The 18,810-nt window shown below is 39.1% G+C and overlaps 1 protein-coding gene across 1 annotated transcript; it reads left to right on the plus strand.

The window, feature by feature from the left end:
* Positions 1–745: 745 nt before the first annotated feature.
* Positions 746–4,942, plus strand: irx2a (iroquois homeobox 2a). Its single transcript, XM_084435279.1, has 5 exons — positions 746–1,170; positions 2,233–2,635; positions 2,881–3,546; positions 3,894–3,963; positions 4,260–4,942. Exons 1-4 carry the CDS (start codon positions 952–954, stop codon positions 3,941–3,943), a joined length of 1,338 nt encoding a protein of 445 aa, XP_084291405.1. The 5' UTR covers positions 746–951; the 3' UTR covers positions 3,944–3,963; positions 4,260–4,942.
* The last annotated feature ends 13,868 nt before the right edge of the window (positions 4,943–18,810 follow it).

Consider the following 18,810-nt stretch of genomic DNA (forward strand, 5'->3'; position numbering starts at 1 on the left):
TGTAGCGAAGGTTCAGCTGATTGTATTTACTGTTCATGAATTATGACTGCACAATTCACTCAATGCATATTGGCAAATATTGCTGATCCTATATGTAATATAATAATAATAAAAATCATCATCATCATTAATTATAATCATGATATATATGTTGTTTAATGTGTGTTTTAAACGTAAAACGTAAAAGGGGAAATATAATAATAGATAGCCTAATTTAATTGTACATCATTTATTTGGATATGTATTAGCCTATTGCATGCATTTCATGTGCTGTAGCCTACATTAAAAAGGAAAAGCTGTTTTGTATAGGTGTTACAAGTAATTACAAATGCAATATCAACGTGCAATTAGAAGTAGAACTGTACGTACATCTAGTTTATTACTATTAATTAAGCGCTATACAAATATACTTGACTTGACTTGACTATTATGTGTTTATGCAAATACACTGACTGTAATGTACGACCAAAACCTCTTCAACCTCTTTCTTTTTAAGAAACAAATGATGTGGCATCATGTCATCCGTCAGCGACTGAAATAAATCAAAAAAAGCAAGAAAAACGCAATAGACAAACGACGGGAACGCGACGCCGAGAACGCACGGGCTGCTTTCTGTGCGGGTTTTGTTCCGGAATTGCATTTCACAGCGCGAGAGAGGGGGCGGAGATGGAATATTTAGATGAGCTGTGATTGACAGCTCATGTTTCTCCAATGCTCCCAGAAACTCGCCTGTTCCTTCCAGCAACTCTTCACTCTCCACTCCCGAGCACTACAAACAAACGGACGCTAGGGGATCTCCATGACGGCTCTCTGCTGATCGCTCCTCTTTTGCGCTTTTATTTATTTTCTTTTATTAGTTTATCCCTGCGCGCGGCGGTTAAATGCGCTGATTCTATCGATCAGCCCGTTTTCTGCCCTCCTGCTTTCCTCTACTGGAGAGAAACTCGAATAATGTCCTATCCTCAGGGTTACCTCTACCAGCCCCCGGGCTCTCTGGCGCTGTACTCCTGTCCGCTGGCCGCCCCGAGGAGTGAGGAGCTGGCCCGGTCCTCGTCTGGTTCAGCGTTCAGCCCGTACCCCGGATCAGCTGCGTTCACAGCCTCGGCCAGCGGATTCTCCAGCCCTCTGTCCTACTCTACAGATCCAGCCACGGGATTCCCGTCCTACATGGTAAACAGCCCGGTTGTGGATGTAGAGCCGTCGCCATTCACAAGTCATTGTTCTTGATAGGAATGCATGAATATTGCATGATTGCATGGTTATAGTTTTGATTGTGGGTTCGGGAATCGGGAGTTGCATGCATGCGCGCGCGCGCGCGCGTGTGTGTGTGTGTTTCAAAGGGAAGCTCGTGCAGGTCATGAATACAAATACGCTCGGTGTTACTCGGGTGCAGAATACAGCTGACCACAATTTAAAAGTTGTTTAAAATCGCAATAAAGTAAATAATAAAATGCACATGCGTCAATACGTGCTTATTTATAAGAAACAATAACAGCGTGTCTAATTATTTATTTCTTAGGCCCACTTTTGCAGATTACTTTTACACTCTTAATAGGCCTGATCTACACCGCATTATCTTTTAGACAATAGCTGAAATTATTGATTGCGATCTTTTAAAATGAACTGTAAGAATAAAAAGTGTACAATTGCAGAGGATACATTTACTGAGTTGAGGTTTGGAATGATGCGCAGTTAAATAGGCGTTATTTAATCGTCAATTGATGAATTGCAATGCTAATGACATGGCACATGAAAGCGGGAAAAACGGTCCATATCCAGTGGTTTTCTAATAGGATTTGTAATGCTGCGCTTCACTGATATGCGTCTGACACTGAAAGAGCACTGGGAAAGTCAGCCTGGTGATTATGCAAAATGGCTGCAATTACCCATTATCTGTTATCCACCCCAGTCCCATGTAATTGTGCATTCTGATAATTGCATGAAGGATTAATCATTGTTTATTGGCTTAATTATTATTACTATTATATTTTTTTGGTTACACTTTATAATAACATTCATTAATAACATTAACATTGTAATGCAGAACAGATCATTAGTTAATGTGCATTGAAATAATGATTAATCGAGAAAATAATTATTTTAAAATACAGTGTTTGTTTATGAATTAGCCTATGAAGTTGTACACATTTTTTTTTTTTTTTTTTACAAATAATAATAATAACAGATGACTGACAGAAAAAAACAAACAAAAAAAAAATGTTATTTTTGAAGGGGTCTCCGTATGACGCGCACACTACGGGGATGGCAGGAGCCATAAGTTATCACCCGTACGGGAGTCCCGGTTACCCGTACCAGCTGAATGATCCCGCTTACCGGAAAAATGCCACGCGGGACGCGACAGCGACGTTAAAAGCGTGGCTGCAGGAGCACAGGAAAAACCCTTATCCCACAAAAGGAGAAAAGATCATGCTGGCCATCATCACGAAAATGACCCTCACGCAAGTGTCCACCTGGTTCGCTAATGCCAGACGGAGACTCAAGAAGGAGAACAAGATGACATGGGCACCGCGGAATAAAAGTGAAGACGAGGATGAAGACGACGGCGATGGAGAGAGAAAAGATGAGCGAACGGATAAAACCATAGACAACAGCGAAGCGTCTGCGGAGGACGAAGGTAAATTATTATCATTGTTGTTATTATTATTATAGGCGGATTTAATTTAAATACATTACGGTTGGTGTGCATGAAAATGTATTGTATATAAAGTAATGTTAAATGAATTGACATCTATGTATTATAAAACTACATGCTATATAATAATTGTACAATTATTACCTTGACGTCGTAATACAATTTTAAGAGTTTTGTAAGCTATACGAGACGGCAGTAACTCATTTCTGTGTTGTTTTGGTCTACAGGCATCAGCTTGCACGTCGATGCCCTGACAGATCACTCCTGCTCAGTGGAATCGGACGGAGAGAAGGTCACGTGTAGGACCGGGGACCTGGTTTGTGATTCTGGACCTGATACCAAGGACAAATGCGACGCGAGCGATCTCGACACGGGCCGCGAGGAGAGGCAAAGAGGCCCGTCACCCAAGCCGGTGACCTCTCCCCCTCTGACTGGGGTGGAGGCCCCTCTCTTGACCCATCATCACCGAGAGGACACCCGAAACAGCACCAACAAAACATGCCTGGACGGTCAAAACCAAACCGTCAAACCTAAACTATGGTCATTAGCTGAGATCGCCACTTCGGACCCAAAGCAGCATCAGCATCAGCACTTGGGACAGAACTGTCCCCCGGGCGTTGGCCTTTTGACCTCCACTGCGCCCAGCGCGTCCCCGGCGGGCGCAGTCTACCCCGCCACTTCCATATTAGGAAGACCTCTTTATTACACCTCTCCGTTTTATAGTAATTACACAAACTATGGCAACTTCAGCCCGCTGCAGGGCCAAGGGATACTGCGCTATAATTCAGCTGGGGAGGGACTTCTGCACAAACAGAGTTGCGACCCCCTACTAAAGACTAATCCAAACCAGACTGAACAACATTTCAGGGCCTCCAATGCAGAATCCAAAAAAGGTGCGTAAAGGGTGCATATATACTGTTGATCTTCGCCAGCTAGAATTTGATGTGCTATTTAACGAAATGCATATATCTAATTAAGTAACTATGTCAAATGCAACTAGTAATGTAACCGCGCGATTTATTTCATTGGTAGCCTCTTGTTATTATAGAATCACGTTGATCACGTCGCGAGTTTTTGCAGTTGCTTTAATTTTATTGTTTGAACGTTTATTGACATTTATTTTTCTCAACTATTACTTATTCTCATAATCGAACGGTATCGACAAGGCTAGGAAATATTTAAGCTTTCAAAACGGTGTAGTCTATTTCCCTTTACTAAAATGGGTTTGCATTTTCTACAGACCCCACCGAGGTTTTCACAGTAAGACACCAGTCTTACCTGTCGAGTTAAAGACGAGGAAGATCGTTCAAGTAAGTCGCTAATTTTAAGTGCAGGTTATGTGCAGTTTTTTTTTTCTTTTCTTTTTTCTTACAATATTGGAATGTTTCCAACGGCCACTTCCTCATTAGTTGTATTGTTGTTGTCAACTAATGTTCCACTGTTTTGTAATTATGATTACGAGGCCTTCCGATCTACTAATACTGCATAGAATGCATGACCTTTAGAACATGTATGGATTTCTACATTTTACGCAATAGTTTTATTTGATTCTTTTTTATTTCTATCGAAATTCGACTGATGTAGGTTTTGTTTCCTTGGTTCACAGGTAGGTGTCACAATTGCTTTGAACAAAGCGAACAAGCCATCACCTCTCTCTCTCTCTCTCCCCAAGCTGTTTTAAACTATCATTTGCTCCTTACGCGGATCCTTTTGTGTGCCACTGTACACCCACGGACTACAGAGCACCTGCCTATATTACAATAACACGTTCGATTACGGGAAATGAAAGAAAATGAAAGAAAAGAAAAGAGGAAATTTTTAAGGCACAATAGCCAGTCTGGTTTGGATGAATCGTTCATTTGTCGATGAAGTACTTTTTTTTTTCCCAACATATGTGACTTTTCGATGAGGAAACTTATTTCTCAGGATCCTTATAGTAGCTTCATTGCCACCGGTTACATGTACACGCGGGACACTATAGACTTCCTATAAGACTTTATGTGCTAGAGGTGTGAAGTGTAAACGAGAACTCGGGACTGGTATAAACTTGACTAAGAGTGGAATACATTTGATATTTATTTTTGTAATGCCTATAATTTATGCAAGTTGTATTGCAATGGTAAATGAACATTGTTTTGTAAATAAATTATGATTGGTTTTTATTTAAAAAAGCCGAAGTTACACAATGTTGATAACAAGGAGACTTTTACTAATTTATATCTCTGATTGTAAATAAAATGCGCTAGTCTGCACTGGCACTATTTAGTGTGGACTGTTTTTGAAAACTTGAAAACATTGTAGTCTCATTTTTTTCATATCCTTAAATACATTACCATCATGAATTATAGTATCGTGTCGTAGGCCTACTGCATGTAACAGACATATTTAGACTTGACATACAGATCATAAAATTACGTCAAATGATATGGCATGCATCATTTAGAATTTACACTCAAGTTTATTTTATTTTATTTTTTTAATTGCTACAAAAGATTATTTCAAATATCTAGTGCCTCTGAATATGAAGCGTGAATGTTGAATGTGATCTTGATGGCAGTGAATAATAGAAGCTGCTTATAATCCAGGCCTTCATCTATTTTTCAGCATGATGAATACAGGGCTGGAAAGGAAGCGTTATGAGCTCCCGGCGGGGTTTTAAGATGGTCAGTCGGGCTTCATTATAGACCGATATTGAACGATCCATAAAATCGTGTCTAAACATCTGCCAGCTCCAATGGGGCCCGCGCGCCTGTGTGATGGCTATGACGTCTCTCTTATACGGGCCACCCCGTTCAAATTGTAAAGGCGTTAGTTAAACAGATTACTGCGGCTCACTGTGTGTTAACCTCAACAACCTTTCGATACAGCAATTGTATTTGTGCACAAATATATAATAATAATACAAAATATTTTTTGTACAAATATAATATAATATAGGCTAATATAATATAATAATATAACATCATATGATATAATATAGGGCTAATATAATATCATATAGGCTAATCCAAGTAGCCTCTAGTTAGAATATATAGGCCTATATATATATATATATATATATATATATAGTTAGAGAGCTATGTAAATATAGATGTTAAAGGATTAATGATTAAATGACTCATATCAGTGATTCTTATTTTATTAATAGCCTATTCCACGCGCGTTTAAAGCCTTAACTCATTCTGAATTCAGGTCAGCAGCTTTTTTGTTTTGTTGATAATATAACGCCTTATTTTGTCATTTGAAGTGTGTTGCGCTTGTGCATATCGACATTATTAGAGGTAAACTATTGAAATTCAGCCTTTAATCTCAGGTGGGATCCCGGGAGGGATCGACCACTGTTGTCAAAATAGCACCACAGGCGGTTTCCATTCATACTCCCTTCAAATGTCAACATTTGTTCTCAATAAAAAGAGTTATTGTTTCTGTAAAACAGCCTTTGAAAACATCAAAGAAGTTCAGCCGCATCTGTTTGATTGGGATCAGGTAAAGGAGCGCAAGAAGTCCGTTATTCATTGGACATATTTGCGGCAACAAATTTGAATTTTAAATAAGAAATTTGAAACTTTGTAAATATTTATTTAAAAAAAAGTATATGTTATAGTGATACAAATTTGTTCATATATAGCCTATAGGTCACGTGTTATATTGCGTTTACGAGTTAAAATAGCCTAATACGATGACTGTATCGATTTTTTTTAATGCAGTTATTGGTATTTGTTAATAACAACATTATATTTAAAACGAAAACGCTCAAAGCCTGATTCATTTGATAGTTATTTTATGAAAAACGTCTGAACGCCTCTTTCTCTCCATGTATGTGTGTGTGTGTGCAACACATGCTGACCCCACACAGTTCAGTGAATCCAACTGGAGAGGGCAAGCGCATTAAGACACTTTCTGAAAGCAGCCTCTAATGGTCTCTCTCTTCTACACCGTTTATCTTTGCAACTTTAATCTACCATTAGAGTCGGGTCGTAAATAACATTTCAGGTCAGGAAAGGAGAGAAAAAGTATTAACAAATCGAGTACATGTGGGTTTAATAAGATACATCAAAGTCTCCGAAGTTCTAAAGTGAGTATTGGTTCAGTTCTTCCATAAAGGTGTCATAGAAGATGTCCTCCCATTAGACTGATCAAGGCACGAGAGAGAGTTTGTCCACACTAGACTCTAAATAAGATCATTAGAGCCGTCAGCTTACCATTCGGCCTCTAACTGACTGTGCTGTTCCTGCCAAGAGTAGCCAAATACAGAAGATCTCATCTAAATCCATCTCCTATTTTTATTTTTTTAAATTATTTTTAAAGAAGTTGTTTTTTGTATCTACTGTTTATTGCGCGATATTTATATTCCAAAATGTTTAGTCTCAAATCGAACGGTTTATGATTTTGTCAACTTGTCATCTTAAATAATAAAACGTGCTTTTGGAAAGTGTTTAATGCCCTTAATGCCCCTTTTTTTTTTTCATGGGTGAATATGTATTATATGTGTGTGTTACTTTGTAGAAAAAGCATTTCCATGAATGATCAAGGAGGGTTGACTTAACCTAAATAGTGGCAAAATGACAAAGAAAGCAGAGAGCGAAGAAAGAAAAATATTGGTTGAGAGTTAATGAAGGGTGTGGATGGCTCAGTAACGTGCTGTAAGATGAGGGCAGGCCTGGGGAATGCTATTTTTTAATATGTCGCTGTTTGCACTAATAAGAGAGGTAACTGAATATCTTTAAATATTCTCTCTCACACGCTCAATATTTTTTTAATTAAAAGCTACAATATTAAAAGGTTCAAATGGGGGGGAAATATGATTACAAGCACTTAAAGCAAAGACAGAATTATTTCACGCAAAATGACTGTTACTCCTTGTAAGTTTCATACTAAAACGTGCCATCTGTTAAACACGTTATCCACGCTTATAGGCTACGATGTGCTACCCCTTCGTTTTTTATTGTGTTGTATAAGCGTATAAAAAGTGATGCATACTCCGTAACATTAAATAATGTGGTGCAATATTAGTGTCTTGCATAGGCTATACTTTCTGATGAGTTTGTATAGCTTCATCAGCTTGGACTGCTGCGAGCATTTCACCGGTCTGAAACAATCGATGTTTTTTCCACACACAGGTATGCTATCATAATTACTGCCGTCGTCAGATAGGATGAATCCAATCCAAGGATCTGATGAGATCTCCCACGCCACGTTTCTCACTGTTAAAGTTTCCCTGTGGTGAAAATCAAGTTTTTAATGTTGTTTATATCTGTATATGTGGTGTTTTTAATATGCTTTAAGACAAACCATGTGCAAATTCATAAGTCAACACCATTGCTGAGTATTTTCTCCTTAAAACTGCAGTGAACCAAAGACAGTCTCAAAAATGCCTTTGAAATCGCTGGTGTTTCTGAAACTACCTTGAAAACCAATCACGTCAACTTGTGATTGTCAACTAGTGGAGGCGGGGTTAATTTGCATACTAAATGAGGCAATGGTGTAGAGTTACATTCAAGCTATTTTAAAGCAAGCATTTTATCAAGGGAAAAACGTTTAAATGCGTCATTTTGGTGATCAAAGTTGAGTTTTAAGGGATACAATTATTGACTACAGGGGGACTTTAACACCGGGATATAATTCAAAAAAAGATGGCCGTGTTAATGAGTAAGCATAGGCAACTCTCGAAGGCAAACACATTAGCGCCAAATGGACTTGGGCTAAAGTTTAAAATAGGCCTGCAGTTCCCGCCAGTTTTCTTTTTCCATCTGTGCCTCTCTTTCCGTCGTCGCACATTACATTTCGGTCATGCCTCGCGGACAAACACAATATCCCAGAAGAGCCGCGTGTGCGCGTGGGAATGTTGCAGACAGCGGCCATTAAGGGCACTAAATGAAGTTGCACCAATATCAGTCCTAATTAAAATTCTGTTTAACGGGTCCCGGCCGGAATGCAAATGGGCTAGTTGGCCTTAACTCGCGGTTCGTCGACTAAAGAGTAGGACGGGGGCAGCCCGAGCACTATTTCTCGTTTTAGAGGGCCGTGTTCAGCTGATAGCATCTGCTCTAGCCAAGCTCGGGGTCAGGCCAGAGCTTGCCACTAAGTCATTAGCTCAAATTACTCTGCTAGTTTCTCTCAAGTTGTGCAGGGCTCAGGCACTAGATCTCCCCCGGCTGCTGCCCGGCTGCTTGTGGCTCCCTTGGAAGCCAATACTCTCCTAGGGGATCAGGGCGGCATTAACCCTCTATCCCCTCCCTCGGAGACTTCACCGATGCCCGCTCTGCCACTGGACAAATATAGCAGCCCCGAATTAATGCGACTGGAAGATCAGGATCTATCGGGTAGCATCTCGCCGGCCAAATCCCTGCAGGATTCTTGACCCTTTGAAGCTCTCTGTGAGTTTGCTTACACAGAAGCTTACACCGTTAAGTCGGGTTTCAACAAGACTCGAGGAGGCAGCCTCCCGTTTTAAAAGTGGAAACTACAAGACCCAGAATCCCTCGTTCCACCTGCCGGACCTTTATGATATCCAAGGCTTGAGGGAAACTAGATGGGATGGTCCTATCCCACATATCTTTCCGTGAGACTTGAATGTGGCACACATTCCTTCGGTTGAAGGAAACTTGTAGATCTCAATTTTCCCACACTCTCTAATCATCTTTCTTCACCCTCCACCCTTTCTGTGTAATTACTCACTGAAGGTTATTGCTTCGGGATGCTAACTAATTGTATTGCATGTGTGTGTGTGTTAAAATGAAGCAATAAGCCAAAACTAGTTTTGCTTCAGGACTTGAAGTGACCCAACATAACCAAGATTTTTTTTTAGCATAACAAAATGTTCTTTTTTTATTAATTACAAATGTAATTTACTGCTGGCAAGATGGGCTTTTGACAAAATACGACTGTCAATGCTGTAAAATTGCGAAAAAGAATAACACCTATACTGCACTTTTAATTTTGGCGGCGTCCTTCAATCCGACTGCCCGTTGGCGGGAATATAAAAATGCAGAAGTTCGATCTATAGATTTAACAACAGCCCTGGAGGTGTCAAACGACTATTGGATGATGCGAAATGGCGTGTTTTGCGTCATCCGGTGGACTTTTGCTGACAAATAAACGGGTAGATCTGGTGCAGGGAGGAAGAGTACACATTGTTAATTTACATATACCACTGACATTATAACAATTCAAAACTGACGGACTTATTCTTTAATTCATACTGCATTAGCTCAACAACACTCAAAATTATTAACATAAATGTAGGAAAATCGACATTGAATTATTAGAAATGCTTAAAAAGCAGCAGACAGAAACAAACATTGAGCGAAATATTGTGTAAAGCTTGCCTAAGGCTGTGCGTTTCATGCTCTCGAAAGCAATAATTCACAACACACTGTGGTCGACACAATTCCTGTTTATTCGTGTTGCAAGTGAACCCATATTTTTAGCCTGCATCATATTATCATACACAGTGTTTGTGGTTTTAAAGGCGTGTCACAACCTGTCCAACTTGTTACAGGTTTGTAATTTTATACCAACTAACTGCATGATTGGTTAGGATGAATCCATTTTTTGGATTCCACCAGAATAGAGAGACCAAGCATTATAGGGATTTTTGTTTTTTATTTAATATTTTTAGGGGATTTTTTGGTACTAAATTATATTTACGCTGTATTTATAATCCATGTATTCACTTTTTGAGCATAGACGTGAAAATAACATTTCCAACTTATCTCTTTTCAAAGATGACACTTGGCAGATTATTGCTGAAGTGAAAAAAGCTTTAAATAGTTACAAAATGTTATGTTTATTGTTATGAAAAATGTGCAAAAATACTATTTTCAATTGAAATATATATTTTTACTCTAAAACTGAAAGAAAATCAAAGCCATAAATCTAAACAAGTTGTGTTCCAAATTTGAGCCTGATATCTCAAAAAAGTCAGATTTTGTTTGGCCGCAGTACCAAAAGTTTCCACTAGATATACATCTTTGACTGCGAGGAGCTGAAGTGTGACTATTTTTTTCAGGACCATTTAACCTGTTCAAATCATGTCCATGATTGAATTGTGTGTGTGTGTGTGTGTGTGTGTGTGCCCATAGCAAGTCCCAAAACCTTTAGCAAGCTTCGTACCATTCTGATGAAGAAAAAAAAAGAAAAAAACAGGTAAATATTTTCCGTCAAAATTTACCCTAGCGAAGAGCACCAGAGGGTTTGAGAACTTTTTCATGCATTTTGAGATATGACACCATAAATTAACCTTTGAACGTTCCAGTAACACCAGTAGCCACAGTCGTCTACTGTCATGTGTGCATCATTTCCTGAGTTTTCACAAAGCAGATTGACACGTGAGGAGAAGCATCTGACCTCAGAGATGGCTCTTCTGTGTCGTGTCTCCAACGGTTGCTCTGCGGCCCCAGCTGTGGCTTCTGGCCTTCACACAGAGACACAGAGAGATCAGCAGGTGGATGAGCACAATCAAACGACATGCTTTCTCTTTCAATTCTGTTGTGAGGAATTTAAAACGAGCATGACAGAGCATCATACCTTTTCCTCCCGCGTCCTCCCTCGAGTTGCGTTTGCCAGATTTTCTTGTTAAATGCTATCTGTCAGGTTTATCAGCTAATTAGCAGCGGCTGCCTTTAAAGCGCTTCTCTGTCTTTCCCCTGCCTGTCGTCTTTTTTTGAAGAGAGTTTATTAGAGTTTTCGAACAATGTCTAGGGAAAGCCAAGACACAGGAGCAACTCTCAGAGCTCTTTAATGTGACGCAGAATCAACATCCGCTGTTGTGAAGCAAGACTACAAAATCGTCACCTGGAGAAGACAACTGCATTTTGATTCATGTTTCTCAAACTCAATGACAAGTAAAAAAGAACAGCAATGAAGAGATTTCAAATACTGAAATGAAAACTATATAGACATATTTGAAAACAAAGAATGCAAGGACTAAATTAATATGATTTGGGACTACATGTATTGTGAAAAATGCTGTAGAAATGTGTTTCAATTTAATTCAAGAATGTTCTCAGCTTTATGTATTTAACTTTTTTTTAAATATCGTTAAATACACGTTATATTCAGGGTGAGTGGGACACTTTTTGCCATTGAGATTGCTTGGAAAAAGTGTCCCAATCAACCTGAATTCATGTGTGTGTGTGTTTATAAATTAGGGGTGTCACAATTTAGTGCAATACAACAATATCGTGGATAGTGATATTCACCCAAAATGAAAATTATTGTGTGAGAAAATGTTTTAAGTGTACAGAGTTTAGTGCCAGTACTACATTACACTACTATAAATAATGTTGAACATAATAATGCATTTGTGGGTCCTGATAATGCCAAATGTCTTATGTTACCAGTAAAAAGTGTCCTACATTATTTTAAATATAGTGACAGTGTGACATCTAAAATAATTCTGTATTTTCAGCTTCAGAATCATGAATATTTTTATTCTGGTATCATCATTGTCCTGTGCATTGGGTTTACCAGCACCAAGTCACCTTGTTAACCTTGTCCCAAATGTCTTGGAGTATCGTAATAACATTGTGTCAGAGTTCAGTATCGTGATATGTATCGAATCGTGACATGAGGGTATTGTTACACCCCTATATATGACACATATTTGGATGCACTTAGCATTAAAAAAGAAAATGTCAAGTGTTTTTCTCCACAAATGACAAAGCACTAATTTGCACAACAATAAACGAGTTGTTTTAGGTGAGTCGTAGCATGACTAACGGCTCGCCAAACAAAAAGTGTGGGCAGACCTCTTGACATTTCGGAAAACAAAGAAAACAAGCACAGACATTGATCTTCTGTCCTTGTGAGCATCTATTTATACTCTGGTTGAGGTCAATTTGAAGACAAACTGCATGTGGTGAGTTGTCATGAAGATTGAGAAGCGGAGTGCCAACAACTGCAGCCAGCCGAGCTTCTGCCTGTGTGAAAATATGTGTAACTGGTAGGTTTGAAATAGTATACGGCCAAAACGCTTCCTCAACATGGTCTGGGACTCTGTATTTTCTCTCATTATTTAGCATATTTCAGCAGTGGAAATGTCAAGAGTTCAGCCTCAGCTCTTTTCCTCAGAAACCCTCTAAAGCTGAAATAATTCAAAGCCGAGAAGCTTAAAACAGCTGAAAAGTATGAAAAGTAGTGTTTACTTTGGTCTGTTGCAGTTGGCCACGCGGCCGTGCTTACACACGCTACATAAATCAGCGCTTTCTCCTTTCTTATTGTCTGAGAGTTCTCGCGACGATTATTCTCAATTACTTTCGACGTGTCTGCGAAAAAAAGTATCAAGAGACTGTATTTAACTGTGTTATTAAGTTATCCAAAATGAAAAGTGATTAGAGAGTGCAACCAAAGTACAAGATACAAGGAGGCAAATTATTCTCTTGATAGGATTATAAAACGATGAACCACTTCAAAAAGGTTAATCTGCATATCTCATTAAGGATACACTAGTTTTAAGTCCACTAATAACAATAATGGTGTTGAAAAAATGTGCAGATTAATTCCCTGCGAAGCATTCCACTTTTATACAGAAAAGCGAGAGTTATTAACCAAGGATCTTTCATGAATTACTTTTTTCTTAAGTACATTTAAAAGCACGATTAATTGCCACAGATGCGAGGACGAAAGCAGCTGCTGCGTTGCCTTTGTAATGTATTATGGGAAGAAATAAAAATGTATCTCCAGGGGTAGTCACAGCCGGCTCTTTTCTTTGTTTGTTTGTTTGTTAGTCAAATGTTCATATTTTCACAGTGCCTCGTGCAATCAACTTTCAACTGTGCTTTTGATAAGTAACATACAAAGGAGTGATTCACTAGTTGAAAAGGAAAGAAAACTCACTGTTTGCTGTAAATTACCAGAGGTCTGGGATCAGATTCACATCAACACATTGTAACAGAGCCCCACACATATTCACACAAACATACACTCATATCAGTCCACACTCGAGCCCAGAGCAGCACAACAGCAACAACGACTGTGTTCAGAAGAGAAAATATCCACATTTCTCTAACTATCTCGGATTGTTTTAAATGCGATGCTCTTCACTTTCTTCACTTATTACTTGATCAGACTGCTAAAAGACATTTTTTATTCAAAACTGGTCTAATGATGTGAAATAACTAGACTTCCCAATTAAACAAAGAGTTCATGTGACTGTATTGTTTGAAATGATTGTCTGATAAGAACTGTATTCTCAAACGTTCGTGTCATTTCATCTACTTCATCACATTGGAAGGAGACCAGAAGCTAAACATCGTCCTCACAATATTGATATTTATGTTAGGAAATGGTTAGGTAAGGGATATCAGCTGCATTGTTTTCATTTTGGAGGCCCAAGAGGATATACAATGGGTTTATTGGACCAGGACTTGGAAACAGGACTGGTTTAGAGGATTCAGTCAAATCATTTACTTCTCATGAGATAAATGTAGTTTTTCTGTGCTTGAAACAAGGGGTCAAAACAGAATGGCTCTGTTTGCCCCTGCTGGTAGATGCGGCAACTACAGTATCTGACTACAAAAGAGCATTTTTCTCTCTATTGACAGGCATTCGGACAATATATTAACGTTCTTGGCCTGAACAGTAAGCACATAGCACCAGAAAGAGAGATTCACACAGCTCATATGAAGGCAATCAAATTAAATTAGGAGTATTTTCTTACAAAATAGCTTGAACGCATCTATAAGCTAGTGCAGGGACTCCAAAAATCAGCCGAACCCCTTCGAGTTAAAACATTCGCTTGAAGTAGGAGATTTTAGGAACTCTGTTCTCTGAAACAATTCAACGCTATCTCACAACCAATTCATACAAATTCGTACGAGCGAGTACGAGGTGGCTAATACATACAAATTTGTACGACCTCACTCGTACGATTTGGCTAAACCCCAGTGATGGGTAGATTTAGGGGCGGGACCTCACTCGTACGAATTCATACGAATTGGGCAACTCGTAAAATACGTACGATTTAGCAAAAATCTTACGAATTCGTACGAGTGAGGTCATATGAATTCGTGCGAATTAGCCACCTCGTAAAATACGTACAAATTGCCGTGAGATCGGGTTGAACAATTAGTAACATTTAACTAAAACGTTCCATGTACAATGTCCTTGTGCTAAAACTTTGAGATCATTATTCAAGTGCAGATAACCTTGAATAAATGTTCTATTAACGTTACCTTAAGAACGTTTGTTCATCACTTTGAGAGAACATTGCCTGATTGAAGATCAAAGTTCTGAGAACGTTCCCTGTTAGCTAGGGTGCTAGTGTACTAAGTTGACACGATTAAAAAAATATAGTTTTCTAGAAAAACGAGCCTAAAACAGACAAATGTTCTCTTGAATTAAACTATTCCTTCACCCTGAAAGCTTTTTTTGATATGTCCCACCCAAATGTCCGGTCATGACGCAAAACCACACTTGTCAGGCCATTTCATGGGGTCTTTGAAGGTCATGAAAAAAAACAAAAAAAAAACGTGCAAGAATCTTATATTTATTATGTATAAGAATTATTGCTTAGGAAAACTATTTTCCCCTGAAGTATTTCATGTTGCGACAAGCAAGAGAACCATAAGACTAAGATTCCTGTCTGAGGTTAACACAGCAACGGGTTTGTCCGACGCTCCCAGCCCAGTCCCACAAATGAAAAGGCAACCCTCTCATGTTGAGATTCCCCTGTACCCTCCTCCTCTTCTATAAATAAGGTTCCTCCCCATTTGCGGCCTGCGAGAGCGTGTTTATGGTGGCATCTGAGCGGAGCATGCCTTTCTAGACCATCAGCACTCAGCCAAGTCACACAGGAATATTAGTCTTTTCTCATCTAATCAGTCCATCCTTACGCCCAAGATTTCAATTCATTAGAAGCACTCAGCGATTCAAGCCAGCTGTTTCCTGCCGCTTGGCTGAGAACGAGGTGAAGAAAGACAGGCAACCCAATCCACGGCATTGGCCTCGGCTGTGCTCTATGCAGAGCGCTTTAAAGCTTTCTATTAGAGCTGTAATGTCGGGCTGCTGTATACACTAATTCAATCAGGTCGATACAGACCCACGCGTCTGCGGGACTCACACTTTTCACTTCAGCTCTGCCACAGACAGGCCAGAAGAAAGGAGGGATGAGTCTGCTTTTTCTTTTCAAAATGATAAGTTGCAGCGGCCGTCTGCGTGAGGAATGCGCAGACACATTAAGCTGGATATCAGAGCAGGGAGATTACGAGATGTATTGTGTCTGATTTGGACAGAAGTGTTCCACTCTCAAAGGGAGGAGGGGAAGTACTTTAAGGGGATCGAGAGGCAACCATATATCTGCATGTGCTTGCTGAGCATGCCTGATAAAATATTGACTCAGGCATAATCTGGTGAGGTCCAAATAAAGCCCGACTTGCTGATGGTGCTCCCATGTTGAGCGGCGTATACCTGACAGCAGTTTCTTCATAGAAAGGGCACACTGCTAGAAAAGAAAAATCAGTTGAAAAGCGTAAAAGGTACTGGGAAATAGATATTTTCCATTAAAGTCGGAATGAAATGCAAGTTGCAATAGCCTTCCCTATTGTGGCGTATATATAAAGGGCTTCTCGAACAAGAAAAAAATTAAATGCGGGGCTTGATTTTGTCCATGGGGAATGGATTGGATGGTGGTGGTTTGCTATTGGTTGATCTCATGTGAGTGACAGGTAGTTCCGCCCTCTTCACATCATCAGAAGAAAAGAGATGTTGTTGCAAGAGAGAGGGGAAGTTATTTTTTATGAAAGATTACGAAGCATATGAAAAAAAAAAAAAAAATTGCAAGAATAAATCATTTATAACAAATACAAATAATACGAATTTTTCATTTTGATTTCATTAAGTTTACAGACATTTCCTTTAACCGTAAAACGCAACGAAATGCGTCATTTGAAATGCGGGAAAACAGCAGTGCTCTATTTTTGCTGACATCTTTGAGTGTCGGACACATTCCCTTTCTCTAATGTGAACTGACCGTCATGTTGAAAGAACAGGAAAGCTTCCCCCCTTGAAATCCCCGAATCCGTCGGCACTCGACCATTTCCGCACTCGTTCAGAGCAAAAGTACAGGAAAAAAATCCGAGAGGTGTAAATGAGAGCAGCAGGTGCGGAAGTGCCTTCAATACACCTCAGGGCTCAAAGCGCACTATTCAAATAATGAAGGACTGTGTTTTCCACTGACTCACAGATGTCTGGACTGTTGTAATTTATCCACTGTCGACATACAACATTCAACTGAAATGTCTTTGAGATGTCGAGTCAAGTCAAATGTATTTGTAAAGCCCTTTTCACTGTACACATCGTTCTAAAGCAGCTTTACAGAAAGTCATATTGTGATGTTTATAATGCCTTAGTGCTTTGACACTGAGCAAGTTTTGGGGCTGGGCGATATATTGTATTTATAGTATTATCTAGCTAGCGAATATGTGTGCTGTAGTGACATTCAAAGCAGTTAAGAGATGTAAATATTGGATGGTTTTTTAAAATTCTAGTCTTTATTGTTCTATTAAGAGATATACATGTCGGTTGGTTTTGTTCTATTAAGAGATCTAAATGTTAGTCAGATTCGTTCTATTTATAGATTTAAATATAGGTTGTTTTGTTCGAAGCAAGAGTAAGTGATTCTCAAAAGGTATTAATGAAAATATGATCGGTTGTCACAAAAGTCTGATGCTCAGACGAGTGTACGATACTCAGAAAGCATTAATGAAGAAATGATCCGAGTCTTATGTGGTTGATTAATATTACTCAGTACTTAAATATATAATTACACTGTAATGACACCTTAAAAAAAATTGTAACAGCACTTTATTTTACAGCCCTGTTCCACGTGTATTTACTATGTACTTAATATAGTGATAACAATAATAACTAGGTACTAGGTAACTAGTTACTGTAATAACTAGGTACTAACCCTGAACCTTCCTTATAACCTAACCCTAACCCATGTAGTTGCCTTATATTATCCAGAACTTTCTTAAGTAAGAACGCTGTAAGTACACGTGAGTGCATGTACTGTAAAATAAAGTGCAACCCTGATGTGAGTTTAACATTTTCCAAGTTCAGAGGTCAAGGAAGGAATTCTTCTGAATGAAGATAACTGCCAGTGTTTCGACGGCATTCAAATGACAAAGATTAGTCATTTAAAAACACTGCATTCTGGAGTGAGTGCACATGATATGTATTTTCATCTTTTAAGGTGTGTGTATGTTTACTTCTACTTCTACTACTACTACTACATTACAATATTAATTCAACCCAAAGATTTTTCTTTCGCCTACAGTGTAATTATAGATGAAATTAAATAAATAAATCACAGCTGTAGTTACATGCAGGTATTTTTTAAATATAAGTACAATGTAAAAACATGTATGCACACTATAAGTGCATTTAATCAAATTAATAATATAAATGTTAGTACATAGTAGTTAAAGACACTTAATATAAAGTGGGACCCTATTAAACAACACTTGCTTAGTTGGAAGGTTAAGGTTAAGTCGGAGTCAAAAGTTTGCAAACCCGTCAGCTGAAGCAAAGCGTCCATTTCCACACTTGTGTTGTACTGCCCCCTCTGTGCTGTAGCTGAAATTAAAGAACACATTCGCCTCCTTCAGAAAACCAAGTATGAATGAATTGCACAGCTGAAACGACAGCACTGCACTCGGACGTCGGCGTGTAGGATTTCACTCCTGCCTTGTGTTCTGCATCACGTACGCTTCATGAAACGTACAATTATGACAAGCCGAAGATCAAAATAAAACACTTTGGTGATCGTGCAGACGGGCTAATACGTGTTCTCCTTCGCATGTGCATTTGCATGTCTCTTGACTCAGTGCCCTTGGCCTTGATACACCACACCTGTTTTAGTAATAAAGACACAGATTGGGTCTGCCACGGGCCCAGGGGTAACCGCACACAGGGCTGGTGTTTCTCCCACCCTCTGACGGCAGATGTGTTTAATTATTGCTATAAACACCACTTCATGTGTGCCCATTCTGCTTCACAGCATACTAAAGAAACTAAACAGATTGTATAACACAGTGTCCTATTGCTGTCTGCAAGGGATTTGGAAAATAAAACACTTCCTTTTTGACTTTCAGTCGGTTGGCAAGGGCCACACAGAATGTGGAATGTACTCCCGGGGCACGGGACGGGAGGGG

The sequence above is a fragment of the Rutilus rutilus genome (assembly GCF_951802725.1).
Source record: "Rutilus rutilus genome assembly, chromosome: 17".
In the NCBI taxonomy this organism is placed as follows: Eukaryota; Metazoa; Chordata; class Actinopteri; order Cypriniformes; family Leuciscidae; genus Rutilus; species Rutilus rutilus.

What these genes read in the sequence shown, in the direction of transcription:
- irx2a (XM_084435279.1), top strand. Translation starts at nt 952, where the DNA reads ATGTCCTATCCTCAGGGTTACCTCTACCAGCCCCCGGGCTCTCTGGCG. An exon ending in AGCGTCTGCGGAGGACGAAG is followed by an intron (nt 2,636 to 2,880) that starts GTAAATTATTAT and finishes TTTGGTCTACAG; the next exon opens with GCATCAGCTTGCACGTCGAT. An exon ending in CAATGCAGAATCCAAAAAAG is followed by an intron (nt 3,547 to 3,893) that starts GTGCGTAAAGGG and finishes CATTTTCTACAG; the next exon opens with ACCCCACCGAGGTTTTCACA.